Consider the following 14572-nt stretch of genomic DNA (forward strand, 5'->3'; position numbering starts at 1 on the left):
CACTCCCCCCCCCCCTTTCTTCTTGGAGGCTTGATTTTGGGACATGTGAGCCATCCCTTTGGTGGTTTTATTCCACTTTCTTTTTTTTTTGGTCTAGGGTCTGGGTGATGTGGGTGGGTTTTCTGTGAATTTAGGTTGCCTCAGACTAGTTCTTCCCAGGCTCTGAGGTTTTTTAGAGCACAGGCCCCTGTGCTCAGTGCAGCAGCCCCTTTGCTCAGCTCAGCCTCTCTGCGCGGTCGCCCCTTTGCTCAGTGCAGCCTCTCACCTCCCCTTTGCTCAGCGCAGCCTCTCAGCATAGCCTCCCCTTTGCTCAGGGCAGCCTCTCAGCGAGGTCGCCCCTTTGCTCAGTGCAGTCTCTCAGTGTGGTCGCCCCTTTGCTCAGCACAGCATCTCAGCACCCCTTTGCTCAGCACAGCCTCTCAGTGCCCCTTTGCTCAGCTCAGCCTCTCAGCGTGGCCGCCCCTTTGCTCAGCACAGAATTTTCCTGTGAAACCATCCTGAGAGGTCGTTTCCTTGCAGTCTTCAGATCCCAAGGATCCTGGTGTGCCCCCCCCCCCCAACAGAGATGCCTCTCACTCACTCACTGTCCCAGTGAGTGCTCTAATAGCTTACTCTGGTTTGGTGGGGGGGGAGGGGCGGCTCAGTTCAAGTTTTTGTGGGAGCTTTTCCTCCTCCTTATAGTGTTGAAATATTCAAACCCCACATACCTTTGTTTCTGTGGAGTACTGGGGAGTCCCTCCATTCTTCCAAAGGTGATTTTTATGCTCTTTTGAGGTAGTCTATTTCGTTTGGTGCCATGAAGGGGAAGCGAGTTGCTTCTAGATTGCAGCCATGTTTACCCGGAAGTGAGACATTTTCAAGGAAGAATAATTCATTTTTTAAAACATCTTATTATTAGTAGGAGAACTGCAGAGTGTTTCTGAATTCTTCTTGTCTCAGGAAATGGTATTATTCTTTAAGAATTTCTTGGTGTTCTTCTGTGGCTGTACAAGGATTACATAGCACTTGGGGATGAAGATGCAGCCTAGTAAGCCAGCACTGGAACTCAAGATGGAGAAGACCTCCACAGCCACCATCATCTTCCCCTTGGTGCTCTGGTATGTGGGCAGGAAGGAGACCCAGACACTGCAGAACACAAGCATGCTGAAGGTGATGAACTTGGCTTCATTGAAGGTATCAGGGAGATTTCTGGCTAGAAAAGCCACAGTGAAGCTCCCCAGGGCCAAGAATGCTATGTAGCCCAGGACAGAGTAGAAGGCAATGAGAGAGCCCTCATTGCACTCAAGGATGATGTGTTCAGGGTCAGAGTGTGTGTCTACATCTGGGAATGGGGGAGAAAGAAACAGCCACATTGCACAGAGTGTGACTTGAATGAAGGTACAAAAGACAACCAAGGAAATAGGTGCTCTGGATCCAACCCATTTTATGCTCCTGCTACCTGGTCTTGTGGCTCTGAAGGCCAGAACCACAGTGATGGTTTTGGCTAGAATAGAGGAGATGGCCACCGTGAACATGACTCCAAATGTTGTTTGTCTGAGGAGACAATTTGCTGCAGATGGGCGGCCAATGAAGAACAGGGAACAAAGGAAGCATAAGGAAAGGGAGAAGAGGAGAAGGTAGCTGAGATCCCGATTGTTTGCTTTGACTATGGGGGTATCCCTGTGCTTCACAAAGACCCAGAGAACCAGAGCTGTGAGAAGAGAGAAGGAAGCAGCTATGGAGGCCAAGGCTATGCCCAAGTTTTCTTCATAGGCCAGGAAAGTCACGCTTTTGGGGAGGCATTGAATCCTCTCCCTATTTGGATATTGGTCCTCAGTGCACTTCATGCATTGAACTCTGTCTGAAGAGAACAAAGTCTTAGAATGGCAAGTTTGCACACCTTCCCTGTTAGTGGGCCCCAAGTGGATATTATAATACAACAAATTTCTCCAATTGATTCCACTGAATCTTGCCTCATATAATCTGTAATTTTGTGATCCTAGAAGTCAATATAACTTCTTTGTTCTGAATTTCATCACTCGTAAAATGAGGATAATAATAACACTTATCTTATGCAGTTGTTATGAGCATTGAATGAATTAACAAATATACAATATTTCCAACCCCCTTAAAGTCTTATATACAAGCTAGCTTTTATAGAAGTATTATCCTTACTTTATTAATATGATATATTTTTATTAAAATATATACTATTAACAATAAAAACTTTATAATAATATGTCACAAAGTAAAGATATCCAATTTATTGTTAAAATGATTTCATGGATGTTGAAAATATATCATTTAAGTGTCATTCTACTCATCCTGTATCTATCTGTTCTTTATAGACTTTTCCTTCAGGAAAATGATTGAATTGCACTCAATAAGCTTTTCTTTCTATATCTCTTCTGGAACTGTCTGCAGATATGCAGTCCCTATATTTTTTAAAGGTCTTGATTCCATTGTCTTTCCTGTTAATGATGAGTTTATCTGTGATGATGCATCTATATGCCATGAGCTGTCTACAAGATGTCTTTTGGGCTTTACCAACATGACTCTTAAATTCTTCGCTTGGACCTCAACTCTGAGTGTTCTAAGAATATTGATGGAAGGAACTGTGCATGCTCATGGTGGGTAAAATATTCAGAAGAGGGAATAGGTGATAAGTTGTATTCAATGGGCTTATAATATTGGAAGGACTATATTTCCTCTTTTTGATTGGAGAGGGCATGCTAGAGGGCTTTGTTAGAGGGCAACACAAGATGTAGTCCAGAAATTGAAAATATAGAAATTTAGATTCTGTGTGAAGGAAATCTTAATCATGAGAGTCTTATTAGAGAGGTCTAAAAATTTAGTGAACTGCATTGAGAGTAATGGCTATCCTCTTCTTGTAGATCTTTAAGCAGAAAGTGGATGACCACTTGGGTATTGTGAAGATGGGATTAACTATTCCTTGCTCATTTTTAGATTTAATCACCAGAGGTGTATACACCCCACTTATCCTTAAGTATGGGGAGGTCTGAGACCCATGTGTGCTATAGTAATTAATGAATAAGATTCAACTGCCTGGTCACTTGGAGAGTCCTAAACAAAGCTTTAGCTGTAATTGGTCCTTGTAAAAATGGAAATAAGGCATAAGAAGTGATGAAAGGAATGGTCTTTATAAGTGGCAAGAACTTCTTGTGAGGAGCTCTCTTGCCTTGGAACTTGACTTCAGGGACCCTGGAGTAGCTCTGCCTGAAGACTGTTTTCTATTTTCTATTAGAACTACAACTTGGATGAGTTAAAAAGGCTGACTCCTTTCCCTGGTTTGTTCTGGAGGTCCCCTGTCTCAGAGGAGATCTCACGAGTAAAACCCTTATTTAATAATCCTTTGGGTCCTCTTTGCTTTGTCCAATTAATCCCTGACTGGTTTGGACCAGGCCAAGTAATTATCTTCTCTTTCTGATTTTCTTAATGTCATTCTTTCTCCTTTTGTGAATAAACTACCATAAAAGTCATTTGGAATTGACTGATAATTCTTGGCAACCACACTGTTAAATTTAGTTCAGACCTTTTCATTTCCCCCCTTATAGCATGATATACTCAAGAGATCTAATGGAAGCTGGGGTCCTTCCACTTTTCAGATTTAATCCTTGTCCAGCTCAGTAACTTACAAGAAACAAGTTATCCTTTCCCCAGTGGAAAAGGTATATGGGCAGGTCATTGCTCAATTCCTACTATTTCAGGTTATAAAATCAACGTCCTGTGTATCTTCCAGCCATGCTCAGTAGACACCCCTTTGAAAGCTAACACTTCCCTTGATATAGTGCAGAAGAGAGGGCATCCTCCCAAACATTTTCCTTTCCAAAGACTATTGAAAGAACTTCATTCTCAGAGGTATTTTTTCTCTTGAGACATGTCTCTGGGTCATATTATTTCCATAGACTATATTACTTCCCATTTTTCTCATGTTGGCATTGATTTTCTAAATTTCTGGTTGCTTACTCAGCTTTGTCAGCTTAATATATGCTTCAACCTATATAGGTTTCTTCTCTGAGATCCAAGCCTTATGGGGAAAAAGGAGAAACCTGGACCTGAATGAAGTCACAGAGTAATAGAAAGGTGCCTTCTTGGCATGCATAGTGCAACATACATGTAAGCATTCAGGAGAAATAGTTGCAATGATTTAAAAAATGTGGTGGATTTCTGTGCAGTGTCCTGGGTTTGATTCTTAACTCTTCCTAGTAACTGTGTTATTACAGTTGGTCACTTTTTCTTTCTCTTCAAAGAACTGTGACAATGATACTTATATTTTGTCATTGGGGTCATGTAAGAAAAGAGGCCCGAAAAATTCTAAAGTCCTTTGTTAATATAATGTAAATGTAATGGTGATGTAGTGTAATGATCAGTGTCTGTAGACATTTCTTGAAATTTATCCCTGAGTAACTGTGCCACACAAAACTGGGTCAGAAACTTCCAATCTGGTGGACTTCCAATACACCAACTGTAACTAACTTTGATCACTCTTGACCATCAAACTGTTTGATATTTTTGAGTTTTCTCCTGGTTTTCCTTTCATATCATGTTGCATACAAATTGACTTTTCCATTATTAGATTATGACCTGAGTGTCGTCCAGCTTTATTTTGATTCTCTGGATATGTGTTTGCTATGAGTCCATAGACTTACCTGTCTGGTTGGAAATCTGCCCCTGTGGGCAGGGCGCACAGTCAAAACAGCAGACAGGCTTTCCCTCCAGGGCTTTTATGTGGAATCCTGGGCTACAGACTTTGCTGCATCTAGAGGGAAGAGGCTACACAAAAAGAATCCAAAGTCACAATGATAATGATGTTGCTTGGATTAAACATATGCATGTGTTAATGTGCTTTGTTATCTAATTTTAGTTTGTTTTTGGCTACAAGAACTCATTTTTCATATTCTACAAAGGCTACCAATGTTCTTTTTTCATGGATATTACATTCCTATCTGCAATGCCTTGGATCAGTTACCTTGAAAAAAAAGACACAAGGTGCTAAAGATCAAAGTAGCTGTATTTCTTTACTATTAAGGAGAAGAAAGAGCTTTTAGTATATGAACTGGCGTGTGGAGTCTGTCCCATCCCACACCCCTACTACATTGGCATATGAAAGATTTTGGAGAGGGAATAATGTTAATTACTAGAATTTATCATTAATAGAGACTTTTCCTAGAACACTGTAGTACCAATATGTCTGTTTAGTCATTTCTGTTGTACTGACTCTTTGTGACCCTATTTGTGTTTTTCTTGGCAAAGACAATAGAGTGGTTTTCAATTTCCTTCTCTTTGTCATTAAATGAGAAAACTAAGGGAAAATAATTAAGTGGTGTGACAGGGGTTAAATATTAGGAATGATTTAAAATCATATCTTCCTGATTACTTGTCTGTTACTCTCCCTATTGAACTGTATAACTATCATAAAAATATTGACCATGTATTTAAAAAGGATAATGCAGATCCACTCCCCACAAAGAAGAATTATTTGAGGTTTCAGACTCTAGTCTCTTAGTATGAGTCATAGTTAATCTTTCCCTCTTTCTTGCTCTTTCTGTCTCTCTTTCTATGTGTATGTGACTCACTCTGCCTGTATGTGTTTGTGTGTGAGTGTGTGTGTGTGTTTGTGAATGTGAATGTGGAAAATAAGGGTAGTACTTAATAATTTTTATTACTCCTACTTTAAAGTTATCACATTTATGAAGTAGGGATACTGTTCAATTGATTCATTCAGAATCAAATATGAATAGGGTTTATGAACTTTTTTTTGAATCAGTTAAAAACTCATCAAATAAGGGGATGCCCTTCGATTGGGGAATGGCTGAACAAATTGTGGTATATGTTGGTGATGGAATACTATTGTGCTAAAAGGAATAATAAAGTGGAGGAATTCCATGGAGATTGGAAGGATCTCCAGGAAGTGATGCAGAGTGAGAGGAGCAGAACCAGGAGAACATTGTACACAGAGACTGATACACTGTGGTACTATCGAACGTAATGGACTTCTCCATTAGTGTCAATGCAATGTCCCTGAACAATCTGCAGGGATCTAGGAGAAAAAACACTATCCACAAACAGAGGACAAACTGTGGGAGTAAAAACATGGAAGAAAAGCAACTTCTTGACTACAGGAGTTGAGGGGACATGTCTGAGGAGAGACTCTAAATGAACACTCTAATGCAAATACCAACAACATGGAAATGGGTTTGAATCAAGAACACATGTGATACCCAGTGGAATCATGCATCGGCTATGGGAGAGTTGGGTGGGGGGAGGAAAAGAAAATGATCTTTATCTCCAATGAATAATGTTTGGAAATGACCAAAAAAAATAATGTTAAAAAAATAAAAGACTAGGAAACCTTAAAAAAAAACCTCATCATTTGAATAAACGGAAGAAGTTACTAGAACCAACGATTCTTATTGTCTGGAAGTGAAAAGTATAGAATGTCCTAGGTTTTTCTATTTTATCACTGAGGACTAACGTTAGACTGAGGCAATGCGGCAGAGAAGAGAGAATCCACAGGGATCCCCAACTCTAAACACATTTTGTAGCAGATGACCTAGATAGAAGGTAGTCTCAAGAAAATGCCAGCTTTTTCATCCACCTTCTATCATCTGAGTATTTGCAAATTGTACAATTTCATATGCTATTTGGTGTATCAAATATTACTGGGGACATGAATTAAGCCTTCATCATGAAAAAGCAAGTCAGGCAAAAGAAAGCCAGGTGCGGTGGGGACCTAAACATAAGCTTAAAGTATGAATTTTTTCTTGATAGGATTTCAGAACATTTGTAATTTTGTCTAGAGTGAAATATGTAAAGTCAAAGAGGAAGAAAACACAAATGGAAGGTTATTGTATTTTCTTTATAACTTTTCAGTGATTTGAACCAGGTGTGAAAAATGCTAGTGACTATTCTGGTGTGCTATTTTCTTACATTTATATCTTTCATTCAACAAACATTTCAATCATTCTTCACCTCTCCCCATGTTCTGGGCCACACTATTGCCTTCTGCTGGATAGTGAACTCTTGACCGAGTGGAGCCTCAGAAATAAACTCTCCCACTTTGACCAGAACTTCAGTGTCATTATCAAACGTCACATAGTTGAAAATATCATAGTTTGCAAAAGAATTCTTCTTCTCAGCCAAGACTTCAAGGTTCCCAGCACTGTTGTTAAACTGGATGTTTTTCAGGAAGGAGTGGAGCTAAAAGTGAAGAAGATGAAAAGTTCTGCAGGTGAGTCTCTCAGGGATGGGTGCTAGACTGTAGGCTGTCTAAATGTTTTTTTTATTGAATAGTTGAATAAAAGCTGGATTAGTAAATCTTTAGACATTCCAATTGTCACAAAACTAATGTATTCCTAATATATTGGATAAAAGAAGAAAGATCTAAAAAGTCCTCACTAGATTAGAAGGTTGGGCCAAGTCACAGGGATTTAGTAGAAATATTTGAAAAGAGAGAAAAAGCCAGAAGTGTAGTATAAGTTGAAGGAGAGTAGAGCTGTGAAAGGATACACAAAAAGTGATTTTGCCATGCTGGTGCATAGTATTTTAGATGCTGCAGTGTCCTCCTACTCTTTGTGAGTCTCTTTGCTATGCAGTCGAACAAGCATTCATAACCATTTATTCATTACCCACCATTTAAAAGGCAATAGATTTGGTCCTGGAAATATTAAAAGAAAATCAAAAGTGTCTATCCTAAAGGAGCTTACATTCTAATGAAGGTAACCACATGGAAACAGAAAAGTAAATACTGTGAAAGGGAATTTGTTTTATCTTAACTTTACCAACCAAATACTTGGAATGCTCCACTCTTTTAATTTAATCAGTGAGGAACTGGAGGATACTTTTGATAAAAGTTTACTCCCTTAAAGGATAGGAAGTGTATCCCACAGGCACTGGGGAGTGCCAGGCAAAATAAGCAATGCTGAATGGTTCCTGAGATGTGATAGAGCAACCCACAGTAAAAGGATGTAGAAACCAGAGTGACATAAGTTGACATGGAGTAAACTGCTTATAAAATTCAGGCCCAGGGCATTCTGATTCATTCTTCTGTATTGGTGGCTCTTCCTTAAGTAAGGATTCTTCTGTGTGTGTCTCAGTGTTGAACTTCTGTGCTGGAGGTGTTCAGCACTGGTGACTCAAGGAACTTTGCTTTGGAGACAGACTTTTCTGTTTTTTTCCTATCTTCAGTGGGATGCTCTCTTCAGTGATGCACTCAGATGCAGGTTTAGGGAAATTAGGCAGGAGATATTTTCTACCTCCTTTTGGCATATCCCCCCTTATTATATCCACCTTGCTGTAAGGAAGTTACTAAATCTACTAACAGCTTTATGACTTGAGTTAATTTTTAGAATCAGTGACCTCTACAATTTTTAAAATTCTTATGTTCATCAAACCAATTTTAATTATTACAATAATGTATGATTCCAGGAGGAAGATAATATTATCAAATGGGGGGGAAGGAATAAACATTTATATATCACCTCGCATGTGCCAGGCTTTAAGTTCTTTTTACATATAATATCTCATGTGATTAGGAAATGAAGAAAGAATTTGCAAGTATCAAGAATATAAGCTGAGCCTGTAAAGAAGCTAGAGATTCTAGGAATCAGAGGTGAAGTAGAAGTACATCTCAGGCTTAACTTTAGGGCCTTTGCAAAGGCATGGAGTTGGGGGATACTGTCCTAAATTTAGAGAACAGACAGTAGTCTATTTTTTTCTTTTTAAAATTTATTTATTTAATTGATTAATTTAGAATATTTTTTCATGTTTACATGATTTGATGTTCTCCTCCCATAACTAATGAACAATTCAACTGGGTTTTACATGTATCATTGATCAAGACCTCTTTCCATATTATTAATATTTGCAATAGAGTGATCATTTAGAGTCTCCAGTATTCTATTTTTGATAGAACACATAATGTGTTAAAATATATAGTGTGTAAATGATATTTAAAAAAAGAAGCATAGTGTGAAATCAGCTTGGTAAGCTAAAAGTAGAGAGAAAGAATTTTAAATTCCAATTTGACACTTCAACTTTTTTTTAAAGGCTCTATGGAACCATTGATAGCTCTTGAGAAAAGTATGATATCCTATTTGATCAGGAGAGAGGCATGATTAGATGCTCTTTAGGAAGATTATTTTGCCAATCTCTTTCTTCATTCCCTAATACCTTAAATCTTCTTGTATTTTCTTTTTATGTTATTTACATTTATTTTGCATACATACTTATAGAAAATATAATCTCTAGTTTTATATTCTACATATTTCTTTGGAATATATATGTAATACATACCAATTTAATGATGCAAATATCTATATAAACATATACTTGTATGTCTATATGGATTTGTATGCACACACACATATACACAGACATACATTTATGCTGTCCTCTCCATTGTTAGTGTAGCTGTCCAGCAGCCACAAATTAATATATTCAAGGGTGAATACCTGAGGAAGAAAGCTGGAGACTGAGGGAAAATGGGTGGAGGGGTTTTAAGAGAGAGGGAACACAATAAAGGAAGAAAGACTCAGAGAAAAAGAATTAAGCAACATGGACTCCAGCATGCATGGTCCTCTGATCATGGAAAGAGAGAGAGCTGCACATGTCCCCAATCTTTTATGGTAGTATCAAGGAATGGATGATGGTAGGTAGTTGATGAACATGTGACATGACTGAGAATTGAACAATGACTCAATTAATAACCACAAGATCAAAGAGGTGAAGGGTAAGATAATTTAGAACTTGGAGCCTCACCAGTAGGTCCAATTGACCTTTGGACTGGATGTTTAGGGAGTGGCCAGAATACAATAAGCTCATAGTTATACATTGTCACAAGACTTGCGTAATGAATCATTAAGTTTGCTACATGAGCATATTGTTCACAAGAGTCAGTTTTTGAATATATCAACAATAATTTCAAGGTTATTTCATACCCAAATCCCTATAATTAGGTTCAACAGAGTAATGATTTTTTCATTTTTGTTTTCAGATCTCCATTTTGTAGTATATTTCCTGTCATATAATAAAGAATTTTAAATTGCTGGTGGATTTATTGTCAACTCTAAAGGATGAATTAGAGAAAGGGGAAATGGGAATCTGAGATTATAGTCAAAGAGGCTTTTTAATTCAAGAAACATCTATTAAGGGCCTTACAGTATGATTTAGTCATTATGCAAGTGCAGGAAAGGAAATACAAATCTAAAATAAATTCCTATTCTCCAGTTTTTATTTTTAACAGTCAAAACAGAAATCCTTGTTTTGAGACAACATTTAATGTTAAGATCTGGATCTCCAGTTGAAAAGACCATTAGAGTCCTTCAATTCAATCATTTTTAGTTAAAAATAAAAGCTTGGGAGGTCATGATACCTGGCAAACACATTTCAATTTTTCTGGAGTTAAGTTTCAAGGATAGTTATTTTCATACTTTCAAATTTGGCCTTGGACACTTATTAGCAATCAGTATGACCTTGAACAAATCACTTAACCTTGTTTACTTCAGATATTCCTCATTCTTAAAATAAATTAGAGAAGGAAATAACAACCCACAAAACTTCTGGAAAATTCTAAGGGACCAGTTGAGTTTGATTCTCATTCCTATATTTTATAACAGTAAACAAAATGATCATAACTCTAAAATGGGCAGAAATGGCATATTAGGCCTTGAATCTATAGAGTTACTCACTGACAAATGAGGAGACCTGAGTTATTAATCTGCTTTTTCTATCCTGAAGTCGACACAATTAGATATTTGAAAATCAGTACCAGAAGGGGAGATCTTACCTTCCAGGGATAAGTACCTGAGTTGTTCCCATTTCTATTGGATTCCATTTCTGATGTCACCAAGAACATTTCATGAAGGGCCCAGGCTACAGCATATACAGCATTGTAAACAGTGTAACTCTGGTCAGACATAGTTAGGTCTATATAGCTCAATCTAAGTGTGTCCAAGGAAGAATTAGGTGAACAGACAGCTCCATCTATTTTTCCAATTGTAAATGTACATCCAAAAGCTGAGTTCCAGAAGATATGAAAGAAGATATCTTCTGGGTATTTGTCAGGGTTAATAGTTTTCAGAAAATGTTTGAAACCAGGAATCTTACTTGTCTGATCTGCGAATATCAGAGCTCCATGGAAATGATCAAAAAAAATATTAAGTGAATTTTTGGCAATATTCCACTGACTGCTGGTGATCCACATTCTGTTTAGAAAGGCACGAGGAACCCTACTAATCCTTAGGGTCAGCAGTGTATCTGTATTTCCATAAATTACAATCACTTTGGCTGTAGACAAAGATAGTTTGTTGAGAAAATAAGAATAATGGTGTATATCCTCTGTTGAACCAGTAAAGAGCCTATGTATAAAAGCGACACAGACATCATTTTTGACCATTTCTTCTTGAAGGTCCCTGAGGAATTTCTCACTTCTTGAATCCTCTGAGGCAACCAATCCCACCCAGGTCCATTTGAAATGCAGCATTAATCGAACCATAGCCACAGGAAGAGAGGTGTCCCTGGAGGCCATCTGATAGACAGAAGGAAACTGGACTGGGTCACTCAAGAGTGGATCAAAGAGACCATAAGTGACCTGAATAGGAACCAAACATGAGCTTAGTTAATGCATTCTATGAATGTCTCTTTTCACCCTCTCTTCTGAACCATCTATCTTCATCCTCTTTTTCCTGGAATGGAGTAATTCTTCATCTCTATCTATTAAAATATTTCTGATCATTCAGGCTTCCACCCAGGGCATTGTGTCTTTCATAAAATCTGACCTAGCTCAAACAGATATAAAGTCAGTGCTTTCTGATTTTTTACCTCTTTGTATATAAAGCACCATGCAAAAAGAATTGAGAATATTTGATGTTTAAGAAGTATTTGCATTTAATTACATTGTTTCAAAAATTTGAAGGTGAAAATTTGCTGCTTCCTACAAGAATTCATGAAGTGAAGAATTTTTTTTCTCTTTTATGTGAAGTTTCCTTTTCCTTCTCTGAAAGTCACCTGAAAGGTAAATTAGACATTAGGAATCCCCTAAATTTTTGGAGTGGACCTTTCAAGTAGCAGAGCCATCAGAGCTTTTCTGTGTCCTTTAAGCAGTATATGCTGAATTGAACCTATAAATCCCTACCTGTGGAAACCTATAGAGCTCAAGTAGGGTTTCCATGGAAATAGTCAATTCAGAAGTGGCTCCTCCAATGACCACTATAGACTTGCTCAGCCTCTCACAGCTGTAATTTGGAATGGTCTCTCCCTGGCCTGATAGCCACACCAGGGAGCTCTCCAAGGTTCTGTCTTCATTGTGATGGGCATTGAAGATTTGGAATCCCAGGGTTATGTTGGGTAACAGTTTGGGGTTCCTGTTGATCTCTTCCACGGCAAACATGAAGGCCAGGACCTGATAGTAGTGTTTGGACTGCCACCTGTAGTAGGAGGGAGATTGTTGGAAAGAAGAAATATTTTTAGCCCTACTATTCCCACTCAAGAGGAACTGAAATTTTTAAATGGAAATTTTCTTCCATCTTATGAAGGTACAATTCTGAGTGAACACTCACTCAGTGAAAGGCCATGACTACTTTTTGAGCCTCTCCTGTATCCTTTGGGTTTTATTCTGAAAATTTTATTTTTTTACTGTCAGGGACTCAGATGCCTCATCTTTGACCATCTGAAAACCTATCTTGTCTCAAGGGCTCAGGGCCAGTCCAAAAGGCTCTCTTTCTATCCTCAACCAGCTTTATCAGAACACTTAGATCACTGTAGCAGTTCTCTACCAACTACAATGTCATATCCAAACGCTATTTTGAGAATGACTTGAATTCTTTGTAGTCAGCAAATGAATTTTCAAAAATTGTGACAATTGAGTATCATAATTTATAAATAAAAATAAGACAAATACTATTTTGAATATTAGACAATTTTTTAGAACTATGGCAAGACCCTCATCTCAAATAATATCCCCATATACTCTCCAGTGAGATACTGAACCTAGATATTAACAATAATATCACAAATGAATGTAATATAGAATATATTCATTTTCAGCTGTGTCTACTGAATTATAGTTCATGACCAAACAAGAGGCATAGAGGATCAAAGATAACAAGATAGAATATTTTGATTATATCAAGCAATTAATATTTTATTATTCACATACAAATCCAATGTAGCTATGATAACAAGGGAAAAATTTAACTGGAAATATACATAAAGTTTATCATTAAAAGTGTCATTTCCAAGATATGGAGGAATTGATTGAAATTTGTAAAGACAAGAGCCATTCCTCAATTGATGCAATTCAAAGGATTTAAACAGGTAGGTCTTAGAATTGCAAACAATCTAAAGTTAATAAAAAATTTTACTAATGACTAGTGATCAGCAAAATGGAAGTAATAACAACTCTGAATTTCTACTTCATATCCACTATATTGGTAAAGTTGGAAAAAAAAATCAAATGTGAGGAAATTTAAGGTAATAGTCTCAGTGTTGACATTCTGGATAGCAATTTGTATGTATTGCTAAGATGTTATTGAATTGTAGACATCTTATAATCAAGTAATACCTAAAAGAATGTAAAGATAATGTAAAGGATCTTGGTATTTAATATATATGTATATGTGTTTGTGTATACATACCTATATTTACATATATATATATTCCTTTTGCAGTGGCATTAAGAGGATATATATTGATTATGGAATGGCTGAAAAAATTTTGATATGTGGATATATTGGAATATATGTGAGCTGTAGTAAAAACAGAAAGATGATTTCACAGAAATGGCAGATGCCTTGTCTGTACTGAGAGTACAAAGAAAACAGTCCTAGAAAACAGCATATAATTTAACTGCATTATTATAAAAGCAAATAATCTGAGAATCTTAAGAACTCTGAACAATGCAGTGATACAATGATTTCAGAGGATTGATTATGAAGAATATACATACTTCCTTACTGAAAGGTGATGAGTTTCTCTCTAAATTAATACATTTATTCTTGGATAAAGCTAAAACAGAAATTTCTTTGCTTGATTATATTTGCTACAAGTATTTTCCATGTCTTTCTAATGGGAGATTATAGATGATCAAGGAAGAAAGTAACTGGTCGGCAATGAAAAAAGTAACTAAAATAAAACAGAATAAGTACTTACTGATTTTGTTTTCCAATATTCTGAGGGTGTTCCCAAAACCATTTCCAATATTTGAGTCTGTACACTTTATGTAAAAGTAAAGGAAAAAATCCTCCAATAACAATATCCCCATCCCTATAGTATGTGGGGCTGAAAGTCCTTTCTGCATGGCAGGGGCTTCCTTTTTCCCTGCCCACAGAGAGTGGCAGCTGCAGCAGCAAGAAGAAGTAAAGTTGGAAAAACATGAAGTAGGTTACTCTTTAGCTCATATTCAAAGTCCACCAGCTTTCTCAAAAAAATTGTGATATGATTTGGGGAAAGCAGGGCAACAGCACCTGTAGCAGCAGATTCAGGTGCCCGGGGATGGGACACTCTCCTGAAGAGGACCTCTCTCTTTCCTGAGCAGTTGTTCCAGCTTGGTTTGGCCCCTGACAGTCATGCACAC

General features: G+C 37.4%; 1 protein-coding gene across 2 annotated transcripts; it reads right to left on the reverse strand.

Annotated features, from left to right (window-relative positions):
- Nucleotides 1–912: 912 nt before the first annotated feature.
- VN2R572 (vomeronasal 2 receptor 572) lies at nt 913–14421 on the reverse strand. Of its 2 annotated transcripts, XM_016433097.2 has the most exons (6): nt 14149–14421; nt 12134–12425; nt 10787–11590; nt 6973–7200; nt 4646–4773; nt 913–1836 (listed from the first exon to the last, which is right to left on the reverse strand). In XM_016433097.2, the coding sequence occupies exons 1-6, from the start codon at nt 14370–14372 to the stop codon at nt 936–938; spliced, it is 2577 nt and encodes an 858-aa protein (XP_016288583.2). In that variant the 5' UTR covers nt 14373–14421; the 3' UTR covers nt 913–935.
- Between the last annotated feature and the right edge of the window lie 151 nt (nt 14422–14572).

This window comes from Monodelphis domestica, chromosome 4 (assembly GCF_027887165.1).
Source record: "Monodelphis domestica isolate mMonDom1 chromosome 4, mMonDom1.pri, whole genome shotgun sequence".
Lineage (NCBI taxonomy): Eukaryota > Metazoa > Chordata > Mammalia > Didelphimorphia > Didelphidae > Monodelphis > Monodelphis domestica.